At 36.7% G+C, this 16,091-nt stretch overlaps 1 protein-coding gene and 1 long non-coding RNA gene across 10 annotated transcripts in view; one reads left to right on the forward strand and one right to left on the reverse strand.

Moving 5' to 3' along the window:
• Positions 1–16,091, forward strand: part of LOC114150742 (discs large homolog 1-like protein) — a 140,428-nt gene that overhangs the window by 102,573 nt on the left and 21,764 nt on the right. For 8 of the 9 annotated variants that reach the window (XM_028027370.1, XM_028027372.1, XM_028027373.1 and 5 more), the window contains one exon: positions 14,768–14,882. In XM_028027370.1, the coding sequence (XP_027883171.1) occupies positions 14,768–14,882 (115 nt within the window). Of the gene's footprint in view, positions 1–9,781; positions 10,055–14,767; positions 14,883–16,091 lie in introns of those variants that run through there. The other variant, XM_028027379.1, reaches the window with a different exon arrangement.
• On the reverse strand, positions 5,436–6,311 carry LOC114150743 (uncharacterized). The gene is made up of 2 exons (XR_003596827.1): positions 6,122–6,311; positions 5,436–5,615 (listed from the first exon to the last, which is right to left on the reverse strand). It is a non-coding gene; the product is annotated as an uncharacterized LOC114150743 (long non-coding RNA).

Consider the following 16,091-nt stretch of genomic DNA (forward strand, 5'->3'; position numbering starts at 1 on the left):
CATTTATTCACAATGTTTATGATTTCTTCTTCTAGTACAGGGTTGAGATATAAGGAGCTGGAATTATTCTCAATTTGATATTGCTGAGTTTATTTGAGAAGATCACCATTAATAAAATTAAATAAAATACTCCTCCAGCACCAATATGCGCAAAATTTTGTCAATTTTCCATTTAAAAAAAACAACATCATTTTGCAATTGCCATATTTCCATTACATAAGGAATGCAATTAAAGTTACACGTGAATAATGTGTTTACACAATAAACCATTAAAAAACGTGCCACGCCATGATACTCCATCTACTTCCTGTCGTCTTCTTCATGGTTTGCGCCAGTGGTAACATCCGGTTGCAGTGTTTCTGTTGCAGTTTTGCAAAATCAACCAATTTCGATACCACTACAAAAACCACCTTATCCAAGCACCAAATCTTTTTATCAACAAACAAGAGTTTTTTTCCACATTGGCATGTTTTGCAAATTTATTTTTAGGGTATGATATTAAGCAATTATATGCTCAATGTAAACGCAGCCATAGTCTTTTGAGCTGAATAGAAAGTTTTTTTTTAATGTGAATAGGTGGCAGATATCATAAGTTTATACTTCCTTCTACTTCTTTTCATTCAGAATTTGTTTTAGTTTTTACATGAAGTATTTATCTTTATTATTGAGTGAAGGAAATAAAAAAATAAAATTAATGACAGGAAACTTTGTGTTTGGTAACACCATTCGGTTAAAACGCCCCAAATTGTTTAAATATCAAAAAACCAGCTTGAGTTAAAATAGAAAAACATATTTTTTTCCAGCCACTTTGTGCAGTGCAACAGTGCTTGTTGCGTCCTCTACCATGTTTAATGTTGATACAGTTCTATTTTCAAAGCTTCATCTTGACTCCTCCAGATTTCTGCAACTTGAACACAACTGAACTTTTTGCTTCTCAATCCTGTCGAAAGTTTGTAGACACTTCAAACCAATTTAACTCAACTTTACCAATCATCTTTCCATGAAAAGTGGTCAAATTGATTGATATTTTTGCCAAAAGCTATCTAAATAGTATTCTGTAGTTTCTCGTAAGCTTACTAACCAATGTTTGAGATTTCAACAGAAGATGAAAACACATCCAAAAGTAAAATCTCTGATTGCTCTTGCTGTGGACTTGCCTTTAGTTGTTGATTAAGGTCCATCCTGAAGGCTGTAACCTAGGAAACCAGGTTGTAAATAATGAGTGGTTTACGGTGGGGGGTTGAACATAAATCACACAGTTATAAATCAATTTACAAATGGACACACACAGAGACATTTTCACCACATTTGTCCTCCTGATCCCTGATTTAGTGTTGGAATGTCTCTTCTGGAGGAAGATGTGTGTCTGATGTGTTTGTTTGAGGCTGTCATGAAATATTCAGCCAGAAAAGCCAGTGCTTGTTGTAACAAAGGTGGTTCTCTCTCTGCTTGCACATGACCAGTATTGTAATGAAGTTTAACAATTTTATTTAGATTTATTGATGCAATTGAAAGGAATGATAATAACATTACCAGTTTTTGTTCTCAGTGTGATATTTAGCTATGATTTAAGAGCTGACAAGATGACCTGATGTGTTTGAAATTAAACAAGTCAGAGTGCTTTTGTTGTAAGCCACTTTGATTTTCACTTTGATCTCAGTGCTGCCTCTGTTGTTTTATGCTGTTTGAAAAATTTCTAACTTTCATACATTTTCAACTTTACATCGTTCTTTGCCATCGGCCTTCAAATGGAGCTTACTTTAGCTTCAGGAGTTTACACTTATGTCACCATAATAAATGTGAATACATAACATCATGGATTAAGCTGAGCATTAAAACATTGCTATGAAGATGTTTTGTTATCCATTCTATCATATGTTGGGCTAGTAATTATTTCAGAATAACATTTCAAAGCCTCTCAAGCCAGAGTAAAGTGTTCATTGATAATCTGATACATTTTCTACATTAATACCAACAAGGGCCAAATTCATAAATACCTGTAGTAGCAAATATAAATGCAAACAATTAATTGACCTACAATTAATTGTCAAGTAATAGTTTATTAGATTAAAATTAGTTACAGTCGATTAGCTAATAATTTACACTTAAACCTTCCTTCACTGTTGTAGTTTGGCCTCCGTCCAGCAGAGGGCGCCACTTAAGCAGAGTTGTTGATATAGAATTAAAGATGGCGACTGAGCCGTATCAGAACGGGAAGGAAAAACGGTCCAAACGGAGTCCGATGTGGGATGATAAAATGGACTTTGTTCGGTTCTGTTTTGAGAGGTGAGGATGATGAAAGAAAAGCGGAGAGGTCAACGCAGAAAAAACATCATGAAACTTATCAATTAGTCATTAGTTGATCGATCAGATCGATCCACTTTACATTAACTCATTAATACAGGTTGGAACTTTAAGCTGTACATTCCTGGGTGTGTGTTGTTGTTTTCTAGGATTTAGATCTATGAAGAGTTCCTGCAAATGAGCGAGAAACTATAAATATTGTATGAAACGTTAACAAGAATAAAAGATAAAAGAAGCCTCATCCAGCATATCTCATGCAAAAACAATCACTGGAGTACAGGCATTAACAACAAGACGGCATGCAGGTATAAAACAGAGCAAATTAATCAACTAATAATGCTCCAAATTAGTTAAATTAAGGAAATGTCATGGGAGTTTATGGTAAGAATCATAAGGAGACTATCTGTGATATCGATTTAGTACTATAGATTACTAAATATGTGGATATGTATCTGGATAGATTGTAGGTTGAACTATCTTAACATGGTTTACTGCCAAACAAAACGTAAATTAAAAAAAAAAAAAACATGAGTAGGATATAAAATTCTCTCTGCATTGCTGGAAATGTACAAATAAAATAAAATCATTCAGGTGGCAGTACAGAAATGCCTGCACACATTTTAACAGAAGTGTGTCATAATCACAATTTAAGCTTTTCTCTATAATAAATATTTCAGATAAACAACAGATTTTTCCAACTTATAAGTGACTGGTTTGAGACTCACAGTCACAGCTTAATAACTTTGCCTAAAACTTGTTCAGTTTCATGGCATGAAGGTATTTATTGCCAAAAAATTAAAGCAAAAACATATAATGTAATCTTATTGCTTTAATTTGAAACCAAGAAGGGAAATGTACCATATTGTTTATTTAATTTATGTCATTTACTTTGATTTTTATGCCGTAGTTAAGCTAGCTTCAGTTTGATTAGTTTTCTGACCGTTACAACTGATCTGGTCGAGTTAGGGGTAAATTAATCAATTTCTCTAATAATTTGTTAGAATTTGACAAAAATATTTTGTAATATCCACAACTGCAGATTATTTTCCAGTTTAATCAGTGAGCGCGTGATAAATATAATCTTATATAGCTGCAGTATAAAAATAGAGATTTGAACAGTTGTCTGAACAGATGGTTTTGCTGCTGATCGCTGGGAGAAAACATGCTTATTTTCTGTTTAAAATCTGCTAAATGTGAGTCATTTAAAGTCAGAGAAACCATGTCAGACTGTGACTGTGGTCCTGGACCTAAACCTGATGAGATTTTAACAAAGTAATCTTGAACATCTCAGCACCAAGTGACAAATGTATGTTGAAAACTGACATGACTTTTAAAATAAACTCATTTGTTGCAGATTATTTAAATTAAAGTTGTAAATACTAAATAATTGCAGTGGAGTCCTTGTAATATCAATCTAGCCAATTCTCAAAGTGAATTTTCTGCTTTCATCTCGCTCCCTCTTACACAGCGATTCTCTAAAGCTAATGTTGATGAAGCAGAGGAGTGTGTGCGTGTGTGTGTGTGTGTGTGTGTGTGTCTGCGTCGTGACACTCCTACAGACTTTCCTTGTGACTGTCCAGTGAACTCTGCATCAAACCTTCTGGCCACGCTGCGTTTTGGTTCAGCTCCTCGCTGGCGCGTGCTCATCTGAGGTCCGTGTTTGTCCCATTCCCATGGCGGCGGCGTGCCGCTCTCCCTCTGTTTCACACGCAGCTCTTGCCAAAAAGACAGGAGCTCATAACAACCTCCAGCAGCAGGAGAGGAAAAGTGTCTGTGTGTGCAGGTCTCCTCCTGTTATTGGTATTAAATATGGAGCTGCAGCCAAACACAGAAAAGCACAACACAGCTAAATGTGGTGTGTGTGTGTACAGATAGATAGATATGATGTAGAAAGTTACAGGGAGTGAAAAATAGCTGATTTCAGCATCAGATGTAGATTTGTGTTTGTGTGTAAAATTATTTCATACTAAGTTAGTATCCTGAATGTGATTGTTGTAGCTACAAGCAAGTATAAATACTAGAGACGCACTGATAAGAAAACTTGGGCCAATATCTAATACAGTATTTCTGTTACGGCCAATAACCAATATTTACCAATATTATATATAGTTCATTACCATTTTTACACCTTGGGGGGAAAAACATCCAGATAAACAGATAAAAATAAATATCGGTTGTTCATATCGGCCCAGTTTTATTTATCGGACCGATAGCGATATGTTAAAAAATGACCAATATTAGCCGATACTGATGGTGCCGAAACAAACTTTGAAACACTTGTGTTTCAAAGTTTGTCTAAATGTAATATACATATTAAAAAAATAACACCAACATTAGAATTGAACTGATGATTATTTTAGTCATTTATTATTATGAAAATTTAGAACAGTTTAGATTTAAAAAATATTGGCTTATTCTGCAGATTTCTCATTTGACCATTTAAGTGGGTTTTTTCTTTTAGAAATACAAAATATACAAATAAGAAATTCCTTTTATAAATACAAAAATAAAAATATTCTACCTTGAAATGCAACAATAGTTCCACAAAATATTGTGAGAACATTTTAAATCCATGTCGCCCAGCCCTACTCTCAACTATGACTACCTTCACACTGCAGACCTTAATGTTCAGTTAAGGTCTGCAGAATCTTAACTTCTTTTTGTGAAGTCTGAATTTTTTTTTGCTTGTTCATTCACACTTGTATGTGAACTGTAAACGACCTGAAAGTGTCCTGCATGCTCAGTAGAGGGCGCAATAACGTCACACTAGAGAGCGTTCTCAGTGTTTTGCCAACCAACTGCCATAAAAAAGAACAAGAAGAAGAAGAAGAAGAAGTGCTCAGTGTTTCTGGAAGTAAACATGGATGCTAATGGTTTAGCATATCTTATGATTTTGAGAAGTTGTTATCCAACCAGAGCACATGAACAACTCAATCCTTTACAGTCCGCCATGGTTGGTGTTTTCCTTCCTGCTTGCGCGTATCAAGTCGCAGAACAGTGACGTTTGTCGAGTATCAGTGATGTTCAGGTCAGATGAATGCGACCTGGCCGTTCAGATTCAGGTCACATTTGAAAAGATTGAATCGGATATCCACGGGGGGATGGGTCACATTCGAAAAAATTCTTACCTGTTGTCAAGTTCTTTTTTAAACTGTGCAATTTCCCCACTTGAAAAGGGATGGATGACCCCATGCAGATTCTTAATGACAGGGATTTTACTCGAAGGACCAAACAGTTTTCCTTGCTTTTACTTCCATTTATTTCAGTGTATGGACATGTTCACCATTGATCCAGAGGATGCAGGTAAAAACCTTTAAACAAACCCAAAAAATAATAATTACTAATCTGTATAAATTAATTTCACTTAGTTGCAAATTATATAAATAATACCAAGCAACCCATCACAAATTAAATATACAAAATAATCAAAATTAAATACACAAGTAACTAAACTTATGTTAACTTTAACTTAACTTTAAAGTGCATTTCAAGTTAATATTTACATTTCATACACATACATTTCTTAGCATACAAACATCTGCTTCTCAACATTAATAATAAATATTTATCATAAATTTAGCTTTAAATTATTCTTTGAAGTTGATGGTAAATTAATTAACAATTGAACTTGTTACCCAAATCCATTTCATCAATGCAATAATCAATTCAATCATAAAAGTCCATCAGTCAATGAACGGCAAGCGTCGCCGCTGCAATCCACCACCTCAGTTCAGCTGTCACTAATGATCCGATCAGCCAAACCGGATTGTAGACAACTTTGCGGTCCGATCTCATAACAACACAGTTTATGTCTTACCGGCTGCCTCTCTGCTCATCTAAAAGATCATCCAGTTGTACACAGGTTGACTAGGATCTGTGATTCAAAAGGTCCCAAACTCCTGTCCTCTTTGTTTGACGGCTTTAACTTCCGTCTTCTCTTTTTTTTCCTTGTCCGTCCCGCTTTTAGGTCCGTGTGGGAACGCACGACTTTTTTTTTTCTTCTTCTTTCTGATTTGACTTCACACCTGTGTTGTTCAGACTGTCATAAAAAAGTCTCATACGGGCTGCAACAGGCGCTTTAGTTGTTTGATTATTATATCCTTGGTTGCCTAGAAGTTTGCAGGTCTCTGTTTATCCGTGATCAAACATGGTTTCTCCTCTAAGATATGTCAGTTTTCTGTAAGATGTTTCTTACAATTTATGTAGGTTTGAGTCAATATAATTTGTTTGTAATAACAGCAAACCGGAAGCAGACTGAAAGCAAGATCACCCAGAGAGCAGCATGGAGGATTCCTTCAAAATCTGCAACTGGTTTAACTGGTGAACAGTTTAACTGGTGAACACGCTAACATTTAAAGAACTATGTATGCAGTTTACTTATGCTGCAATACTGTGAAAGAAAAACAAACATAGTGTTATATGGTGTCTGCGACACTTTTATGATTAAAGATGTATGTTTCATTTTAGTTTTCGAGGTGTTTCATGGCTGAATAAGATCACCAGTTTAAATCAATAATTGTCTATCGACTGATTTGAAACTCTTATATTGTGATACGTTTTTCAGCCATGTTGTCTTAATTAGGACTCACTTCAAGCATGAAAAAATCCCACATATAACATTGTAGGTCCAACATTACTGCTTCAGCACCATGGACAGCACCATGGATAGTTTTTTTTCTCTTCACTGAATTTTTTAAACACAAAGTCTTTATACACCAATAACATCCAACACATATGACAGATATGGATGGAGAGAGGACAATGTAACTGATTGAAATTCCTCAGCTTTTTTGTCTTTTGAAGACCTCCTGTTCCCATCTCGTTTCCGCTTCCTCGGGTTTCTGGTACCATCGCTGTTTGTGTTGAACACAAGAATATCTTGTTTGCAAAATAAGCACTAAATGTTCCAGAAAGGGCTGACCTTCGGGTTTCATATTCTCCCACATTAGTACGTTTCCTGATGTTGGTTTGTTGCACAGAAGTTTTTATTCGGTGGGATTACACACTGCTGTCAACACACACCCACACACACACACACCCACACACACACACACACACACACACACACACACACACACACAGAGGCGGTTTCTGTCAGCAGTAATACTGAGGTGATGCAGAGGGGATTATTTTCACTCCTGTTAGCCTACTTATTACACTTTGCATGTGTGCACTGTGCGTTTGTTATTTGGCGGATTAGCAGCTTCTCTGTGTTTGGCTTTTAAATGTAAAATTGTAGAAAAACTGTTGACTAAATACTCGCTCTCCTGTCTCCTCTTGCTCGTCTCTTGAATGTGTTCGTCTTCTCCACCTGTCAGCTCCTCTTCCTCTTCCCAGTTCTTCTGCCGTCTGCGGTAATGGTCTGACTCACCGCCCACACAAATGTGATCTCAGGGATTTCAGGCATCCGTTGCAGTGGGTAGATGACTGATTTGAGATTTGCTGTGTGATGCAAATCACCGTTTTGACTCTGCAACTTGATTCCAGCATATAGAGATGAGATTTAGTCTCTTTTTTCTTTTCTTATCTCTTTTGTAACTTGATCATTCTAATCGATACCTGCATAGAACGCTCTACTCTTTAATTATTGATGAGCCTCAGTGCCAGCACTGTTATTTTTAGAACCTGGACCCCGATGTATGTTTCATAGGACTGACTTAAAAGGAAATTTTGTGTGTGTTTTTTTTTTAAAAACAAGAAACTAAAATTGAACTTTTTATTAAATGTTTTTGACAAAAAAAAATCAAAGTATGATATATTGCAGCATTAAGTAATTGAAAAGTATAGGTCAGTTAGAATTGCTAAAATTATTCCTATTTGATTAATGCCATAATAATGAGAAATATATGTCAGATTTATTTATAATTAAATTATTTTAATTAATTATTATTACTTATGTCTTTAAATCAGATGTTTACGTACATTTTCTTATATTCTAACATCTTACAACCGCTAAAATCTGACGCCACTCCTTTATTGTTTATATTTTGTGAAGAAGGAAGTTGCTCCCTGTGTCGTCTTCTGAGGTTTTTGTGTCATTTCCTTCTGTGGTTCTTGGTGCAGCGCCCCCACAGGTGAGGAGGGGAACAGGTTGTTCAGTCAGTTTGGTTGATTTGACACAGTTCAGTGTGAAAGCTGAAAATGTAACAAATGTTCCAATTTGGTCCCCAATTGAACTGAGTCTACCCGACTATGAGGTACCGTATTTTCCGGACTACGAGGCGCATTTAAAAGCCTTTAATTTGATCAAAAAATGACGGTGCACCATATATATCTGGATCGCTTTATATATTGTTCTGGAGTAAAACGGCGCCTTTTAGTGAGTTAATATGGGTTAAATCTGGTTGTGCTTTCTGATCTCGAAGTGATTTTGTGTGGCGCTCTGTCAACATGTTTTAGTTACATTACGGCTACCGGAGTAATACTTACTGTGCTTTAACTGACTGACTGACTTATCTGACTGTTTTGTTTCGCTTCATGCGCCTTACAGTCCAGTGAAAAAATAGCGAAAATAGATCATTCATTAACTGTTTGCCTTATTATCCAGTGCACTCTATAGTGCAGAAAATATGGTAGCTTAATGAAAATCAAAAGATTTTGAGGCAATGAGTTTGCAGATATTTTTTTTAAATAAGGAGAACTACCGATAATTAGATTGTTCAGTTTAAACAGAGACACTAATCATTGCCACAGTCTGTTCTCAAATATTTCCCTTAGGCAGGTTTGCGGTTATGATCCAGAGATGTTTAAACAATCAACAGAGAGCAGAGAGAGATATCTGGAGGGGAAATGTTGGTGCAATGCTCACAGCCCTGGAGGCGCGATCTGCCCGTCTCCAGAGGTTTCCCGCCCGATGCACACAATGCAGAAAACGGCAGCTGTTCGGTGGAGAAACAAAGCTCCTCCTGGGAACCAGGAGAGGAAAGGTAGATGTAGGAAGCAGGGAACATGAGCCTCAGAGCCATTTGTCTCTGTCATCACCCCCTCCCCCTTCTCTTTCTCTCTTCATCCTCCTCCTCCTCACTTCTTTCCCTTCTTCTCTATCACTCTCTTTCTCTCCATTACATCGTTTTCAGTTGCTCTTAACCCGATAACACTGCTGTTTGTTGACAGAAGAACTTAATTGCGGATTGTGTGAGACTAAATTAAAAGCTAAGGGGCAGAAAATGAAAATTGTGTCTGTTTGGAATATTTCAGTCCCTGGAATCAGTATTCAAATTGCTTGTTCGGGGCTTTTTGTGTGTCGCGGTGCTGAAGCGACTCCCCAGGCCAAAGTAGGGCAGGAGAGCCTGGCACCGACTCAGCTTCCTGCATGAGTGACCTGAGGAAACACTGTGCGTGTCTGTCAGTCAGTAGGCGTGTGTGTGTGTGTGTGTGTGTGTCTCCTCCCTACAGCAAGAGAGGGGGAGGAGCAAAACGAACACGCTAGTGAGCGAGGAGTGGGGTAAGAATAGGGAGTTAGCATCTGTTGTTTCTGGCATCTGAGCAGCTCTGGACTCGTTCTAATGCACACTAATTCATTTTTACATTTTTTTTCTAATTTCCTCTCTTCACACACACACACCGCATCTCCCCCGATCCCTCCCACACACGTTGCTGCTCTCGCTGGCTTTCCCCAGCATCTCCGCTCTTCTCTTTCTGCTCCTGCACATCCCTGGAATGTGAGAATCAAACGTCTCTCTCTGTCGCGCAGTCAGACTCTGATCTGAAAGCCGCCGTGCCTGCATCACATTGTGGACGCCGGCGGTGTGAGTACAGCCGACATGGCGACAAAACGATTGCTTGACAGTTTGATGTCTTGCCTCTAGTATGGATGAGACTTTTTCTACTTGAAAAAGTGATGACTAACTGAACTTTTTGCTAGAAAATGCTAAATCTACTGCTTCAAATTCTGCTCTCGTTTTTCTTTTTTGTTGCCTTTTGTCTTTCTAAGGAGTCAGGAGTAATAAAATTTCATCTGCAGCCTCGGATAAAAAAATTGGAACAGTTTTCCTCTCCATAACTTTTTTATAAGTCTATCAGAAATGGTTTAGCTGCTCTCAATCAAAACTGCACTCATTTTTCATCCTTCCTGCTTCTTTTTGCAGATTTAAAACTTCCAACCTGCTGGTTTTGTTCTTTAACGTGCAGATTTATGCTGAAATATAAAATTCCTCATTTTTGAGCTGGATTACAGAAAATGATGGTATAAATCTCTGAAAATGTCAGACTGGGGTTTGCACTGAAAAGGCAAACAGTTTGAGAGAGAAAAGGAGAAAATGTTTCTGCAGAAGGTCATTTTGTTTTTCCTGTTCTTTCTAAAGAGCAAATGGAAGCAAATTTTTCTCTCTTTTTTTTTATTCGTCACTATCTTAGCAGAAAATAACAAACTCAGCACTAAAGCATATGAATATGTCTTGGTATAAATTACATCTAATTTGACTTTAACTCTGTTTTGCATTGGCTAGTTGCTTGCATTACATGAAATTAAAAATGAAATTCCTCTTTATTTGAGATGCAAACGAAGCTGAGCTGAAATATCTTCCAGATTGGTCCAGCTAGCGTGTGCAAATGCATGACCGCCTGTACCTTGAGTGTGATTGAATTACTCCGGGTTAATTAGATTGTGTCGTCCACAGTACTGGGTCAGACACTCACACAAGGACATCCTTCAGTGGGGGGGCTTTTTGGGTTTATTACTGCTGCTGGAGCTGAGTGGGAGATAGTCAGCATGGATTTATGACACATTTCTGTTTTTTGTGCTGCAGCTTTGGATTTAAATATTGCAGTCCACTCACTAGAGAGTCCACTAGTTAGAATCCATCAAAACAGCAATCATCCCGCAATATCTAAGCACATTTTATGTAAATAGCCCTTCTACCTTGAGCATTTCCATAATTGATGTGCATTCATAATTGAAGAGGCACAATGACATTTTTATTGCCACTAGAAAAATTGGGTCAGGAACTTGAGTGTTTTTGCTGCACACAGCTGAAACGCTGGAAGGATTGCACTTTGCGCTGATTGGCCAACCAGTTGCTCTTCTGCAATTTAACACGTTAGTTTGGAAAACAAACTGAAGGACTTGTATTGAAATACTCTCCCATTGTGTCTGGCTTTTTAAGATTTTACACAATAATAAATGTTTTATCATAGTTTGTAAATGCAAATTCATACTCTTAAAAAACTGATTGTAATCTGCTTTAAAGCTACAGTTTGTAATTTTATATATATATATATATATATAAAAAAAAAAGTTTTTTACATATTTGTTTTAACTGCCACCATGTTGTCACAGTATAATATGAGACAGATAAAATGTGAAAAGATCAATCTCCTCCACTCCTCCCTGAGCTGCAATGGCCGTCTAAAAAAACTTACCGCTCCTATCGGAAAACAACCGATCAGAGCCAGGAGGCGGGTCCTATCGCTGTCAATCATCCTTGTGAACGCTATGCTAAATGTGCTAATGGCAGAGAAACAATTTGCCAATCAGAAAAACCATTTATCTGTCGCCATCGGTGGCTATGCTAACTAGTGTTAGCATTCACGAAAGGATCTGCTATCAGGGAGAAACTTGTGAGGGTGATTGACAGCAATAAGACCCGGCTCATTAACGTTTACATTTTATTCTCAGTTTTATTCACTATTTGATAATTATTAGATTAATTGTGCATGAATGCTACCTCATACCTTCTGATCTCAGTTAGCAACAAGTTCTGTGATCTTTTTTAGTCTGTTGAATTTATTGCCAGATAAAAAATTTCCATCACAATCCACTCTTTTGAAAAAAAAATAATACATGTAATATTTTTATATTAATCTCATCAAGTTTGAACTAATCTCACATTAGGTTTTTTGTTCAGTCATTTTCTGGTGAGAAACTTTCCCACTTTTAGTTTGAGAAGCAAAACAGTTTGATAAATTTTACTGGCAGAAAATCATAAAGATGAGAATTGAAAATAATGTTTTCCTGAATTCCCCTCTGTGGGAAAATAAAGCCGATTTATATCTTCTATCTCCATGTCCACACTAGAAAGACACAAAATCTTACCAAGTATCTTTGGTCTAGTCTGTATTGCAGATATCTGAAGACAAAACTAAATAAAAGTAGCTTTTCAGCAACATATAGGAGCTTGTTTTAAGTAAATAATTCCTTAATATTGGTGAAAAAGTTTTAGTTCCCTTTGTAAACTTGTAACAAATAATCTGCCAATGAAATTAGTACTTTTTCATCAATATTAAATAATTATTGACTTAATACAAGCTCCTATATATTGCTGAAAAGATTTGGCAAAAGTTAATTTTGTCTTAAGATATTTGCAATAGAGACTAGACCAAAAATACTTGGTAAGATTTTCTGTTTTTTCATTGCAATCATTTATTTTAACTTATATTTTATATTAATGATTAAAAAAAACCCCAGATATTTATTTAAAACAATAAATAAATGTGTTATTTAAAAATGTCAGGATTCCATTTTTTTCTGGATTTAAATGTATTTAGTATCCTGATACCTAATGAATACATTTGCTGCTTTGTGAAACTATTTTAGCGCTGAAATGTTTAATTATCCCAACCAAGAATAAAAGAACAAGTCTGACATTTACAGGAAATCCCTTCCCAAATGTTCGATTCCTGCTGTGCTTTAGCATTTCAGCCAAAGGACTAATAAAAGCTTAATGAGTTTCTGCAGCAGCGACGCTTCGTCACGCTGACACTGAACATCACTCTGTGACATCATCACTCAGGTTTTAACTGGACCCTTCAGTTACGACTCACATATTTTCCACACACAGCCATTTATGAAGTCATAAAATCAGATCTTCATGTGAATCACACGTGTGGATGAAGTAAATGAGTTTTAGAGGTTTTATTTGGTGAACTTTGGAGTCTATATTTCTTCATAATGCAGATTTTATTAGTGGTTGGCATGTCGAAGGGAGAAGTTATGATTTTGTTTTAAACTCCCCATGTCTCAGAAGTGCCATGTTATTTCAGAAAGTCTCTTTTTAGCTTTCTACGAACTCCATTAACCAATCTGAGAGGATAATGCCTAATCAGAGCTAATAAACTTAAGATTGAGAGATCAACACTGCAAAAACACAAAATCTTACAAAGGTTTTCTGGTCTAGTTTCCAGTGCAATTGTCTTATAACACTTGAAATAAGACAAAACTAACTTACAAGTAACTTTTCAGTTTTAAGTAAATACTTATCAAACTTAATCTTGATGAAAAAGTTGTAGTTAGACTGGCAGATAAATTTACTTACAATAATACATGGGAATAACGGGGGAAATGTGTTGTTATAACTGAAAGATTCTGCCAGTGGAACTAGAAGTGGGTTGCTAGGTAACGGGCTGGGCTTGGCTGGGGTTGCTAGGTAACAGCAAAATAATCTGCCAGAGAAAGTACAACTTTTTCATCAATGTCAAGAAATTATTTACCTAAAACAAACTTCTGTATCTTGCTGATAAGTTACTTTTAAGCTAATTTGTTTTAATTCAAGCGCACCAAGATGTTTGTGTCAGAATCGAGACAAGAAATACGTGGTAAGATTTTGTGTTTGTGCAGTGAAAAAGGGATTAATTTATAGTAATCATAGCAAAATTGTGGGACATGCAACAGGATTTTCTCATAACTACAGAATATGTTCATCAGAAAATACCTCAATAAAATAGAACATCTTCAAAAAGTTTAGATTATATCAGCAATTAATTTTCATATATGTGCTATGTAGCTCTACCAGATGTAGAGTGTTATATTTTAACATGTTTTGATTAATTTGTTGTTATCATAACTTACAAAAACCCCAAATCTCAGTTCATCTAATACAGAATGTTAGATAAAACCAATAAAAAGGGATTTCTGAAACATGAATTGTATGTTATGATGAAAGTTTTTGTTTCATTGGCAAATTATTTCACTTATAACATGAAAAAAATGTCTTAACTAAAATAACCTGACTTAAAACAAGCTCCTTTGTCTTGCTGAAGTACTTATATTTTAGTTTTGTTTTATTTCAAGTGTAATAAGACCTTTGCACCAGAACTTAGACACAAGTACTTGGTAAAATGTTGTGTTTTGACAGTGTTGCTTGATTGTACTTATAAAAGCTCTGATTGTGCACATTAAGGCATCATTTGTGCTTCACAAGACGTCTTGCGATTCTAATGAATTTTAAACTACTTCTTGTTGCACTGAAGTCATTTGTGGAAATGTGATTATCACTGGGAATGATCCTCCGCCCCCCTTTCGGCTCTTTTCTTTCTTTTTTTTGTCACGCTGTGCTCTTCTCTTTCATCTTCTCAACAAAAATGATTGAAGTGCACAAAATCGCTGCTTCCAATCTGGAGCAGCAGGTATTTTATTTTAAAGAAAATGCCCTAAACCAGATCCCACTTGGATAATTACTCTTTAAAAAAAATTTGCAAAAAGAAAAAGATTTCTCTGGGGTTAACACTGTTTCCTCTCTGTTTTTAGAGTACAGTCGATTCGAGGCTAAGATCCATGACCTGAGGGAACAAATGATGACCAGCAGCGTCAGCTCCAGCTCCACGTCTCTCCGCTCCACACAGAAACGCACACTTTACATCAGGTACTGCAAAGCCAGCCCACAAAACCCAGAGACGACTGATTCTCCTGTGTCCTTCTCACTGAAAAGACCACTGAAAAATCTAATCTCGGCAGTCTGCTCGTCTGTGAGCGTGAAATCCTGAGAAAAGGGTTATCTCTGATAAAATCTCCATTAGATTTAGTGGAAAACGCAGCATTGTGTGTCTACTGTCTCTGTGTCTGTCTTGTCCTTGCCTGGCTTCTCTGAATCACCACATCCGTCCTTTCCATGCCCGCTCTGCAGGGGCATGTAAAGGAGACAGAGGCCCAATTTCAAGGCCTTAAATTACAAAGTAAAATTTATTTTATGTCATATAGCATTTTTATAACAACGTAAGTTAACATAGTCACTTGACTGTGCCATGGAGGGATTATTTGTTTGTAAACACAGCCTATCACAGGTCTTAAATGTTGTCCCAGGATTATTGTAACTAGCTGCTGACAAACACTAGCTAGCTAGCTAACTAGCTAGTGTTTTTGCTTCTATCATGAGTAAGTGCAAACGTATCACCAATTGTATCACTGGCTGACGTTCATTAGCTTAAATATCACTCAGGTTAGCATAGAAAAGGTCTTAAAAAGTCTGAAATTTGACTTTTTGTTTGAAAATAACCAATCAGTTTTCAAGTACTAGAAAAATGTCAAACAGGAAATGATTGGTTCAGCTGCTGCTGTTGGGGTGTGACAGATTTGGGGTGTTTGATGCTCTGGGCTGCTGTTAGGTGTCCATGCATGTATGTACAGTATGTCTGAACACATCGGGTATTTGTACACAAATACTAGTGCATTGTGTGTAATAGACAGGTTAACCTTTTCTGTTGCCTCAGTGGAAATGTCACTGACACAAAGTGACATACTGTATGTCCTGTGTGTGGAGCTGCCCTCTGTGTGAAAGGTGTGTGTGTGTGTGGGGAGGGGGGTGTATGAATTACTTCTGTTCTCCTCCCTGCTTCCCCAACTCATTTTAAATTCACACCATTATGGCCCATTTTAAACACACTGCATGGCTCAATACTCTGACACTGCAACCGTTTATGACACTGCGGAAGAGGTGATGGTTGGTGCAAGGTATGACGATACCTGAGCTCTTTCTGTTCTGCCGTTTTTCAGTGTTTGGCTTCAGAAAGATGGTATTCAGAAAGAATACTTGAAGAGTCCTGGCAGAAATGCTTCACAATCAATACTAACCTGC

This window comes from Xiphophorus couchianus, chromosome 9 (genome assembly GCF_001444195.1).
Source record: "Xiphophorus couchianus chromosome 9, X_couchianus-1.0, whole genome shotgun sequence".
Taxonomy (NCBI): Eukaryota; Metazoa; Chordata; class Actinopteri; order Cyprinodontiformes; family Poeciliidae; genus Xiphophorus; species Xiphophorus couchianus.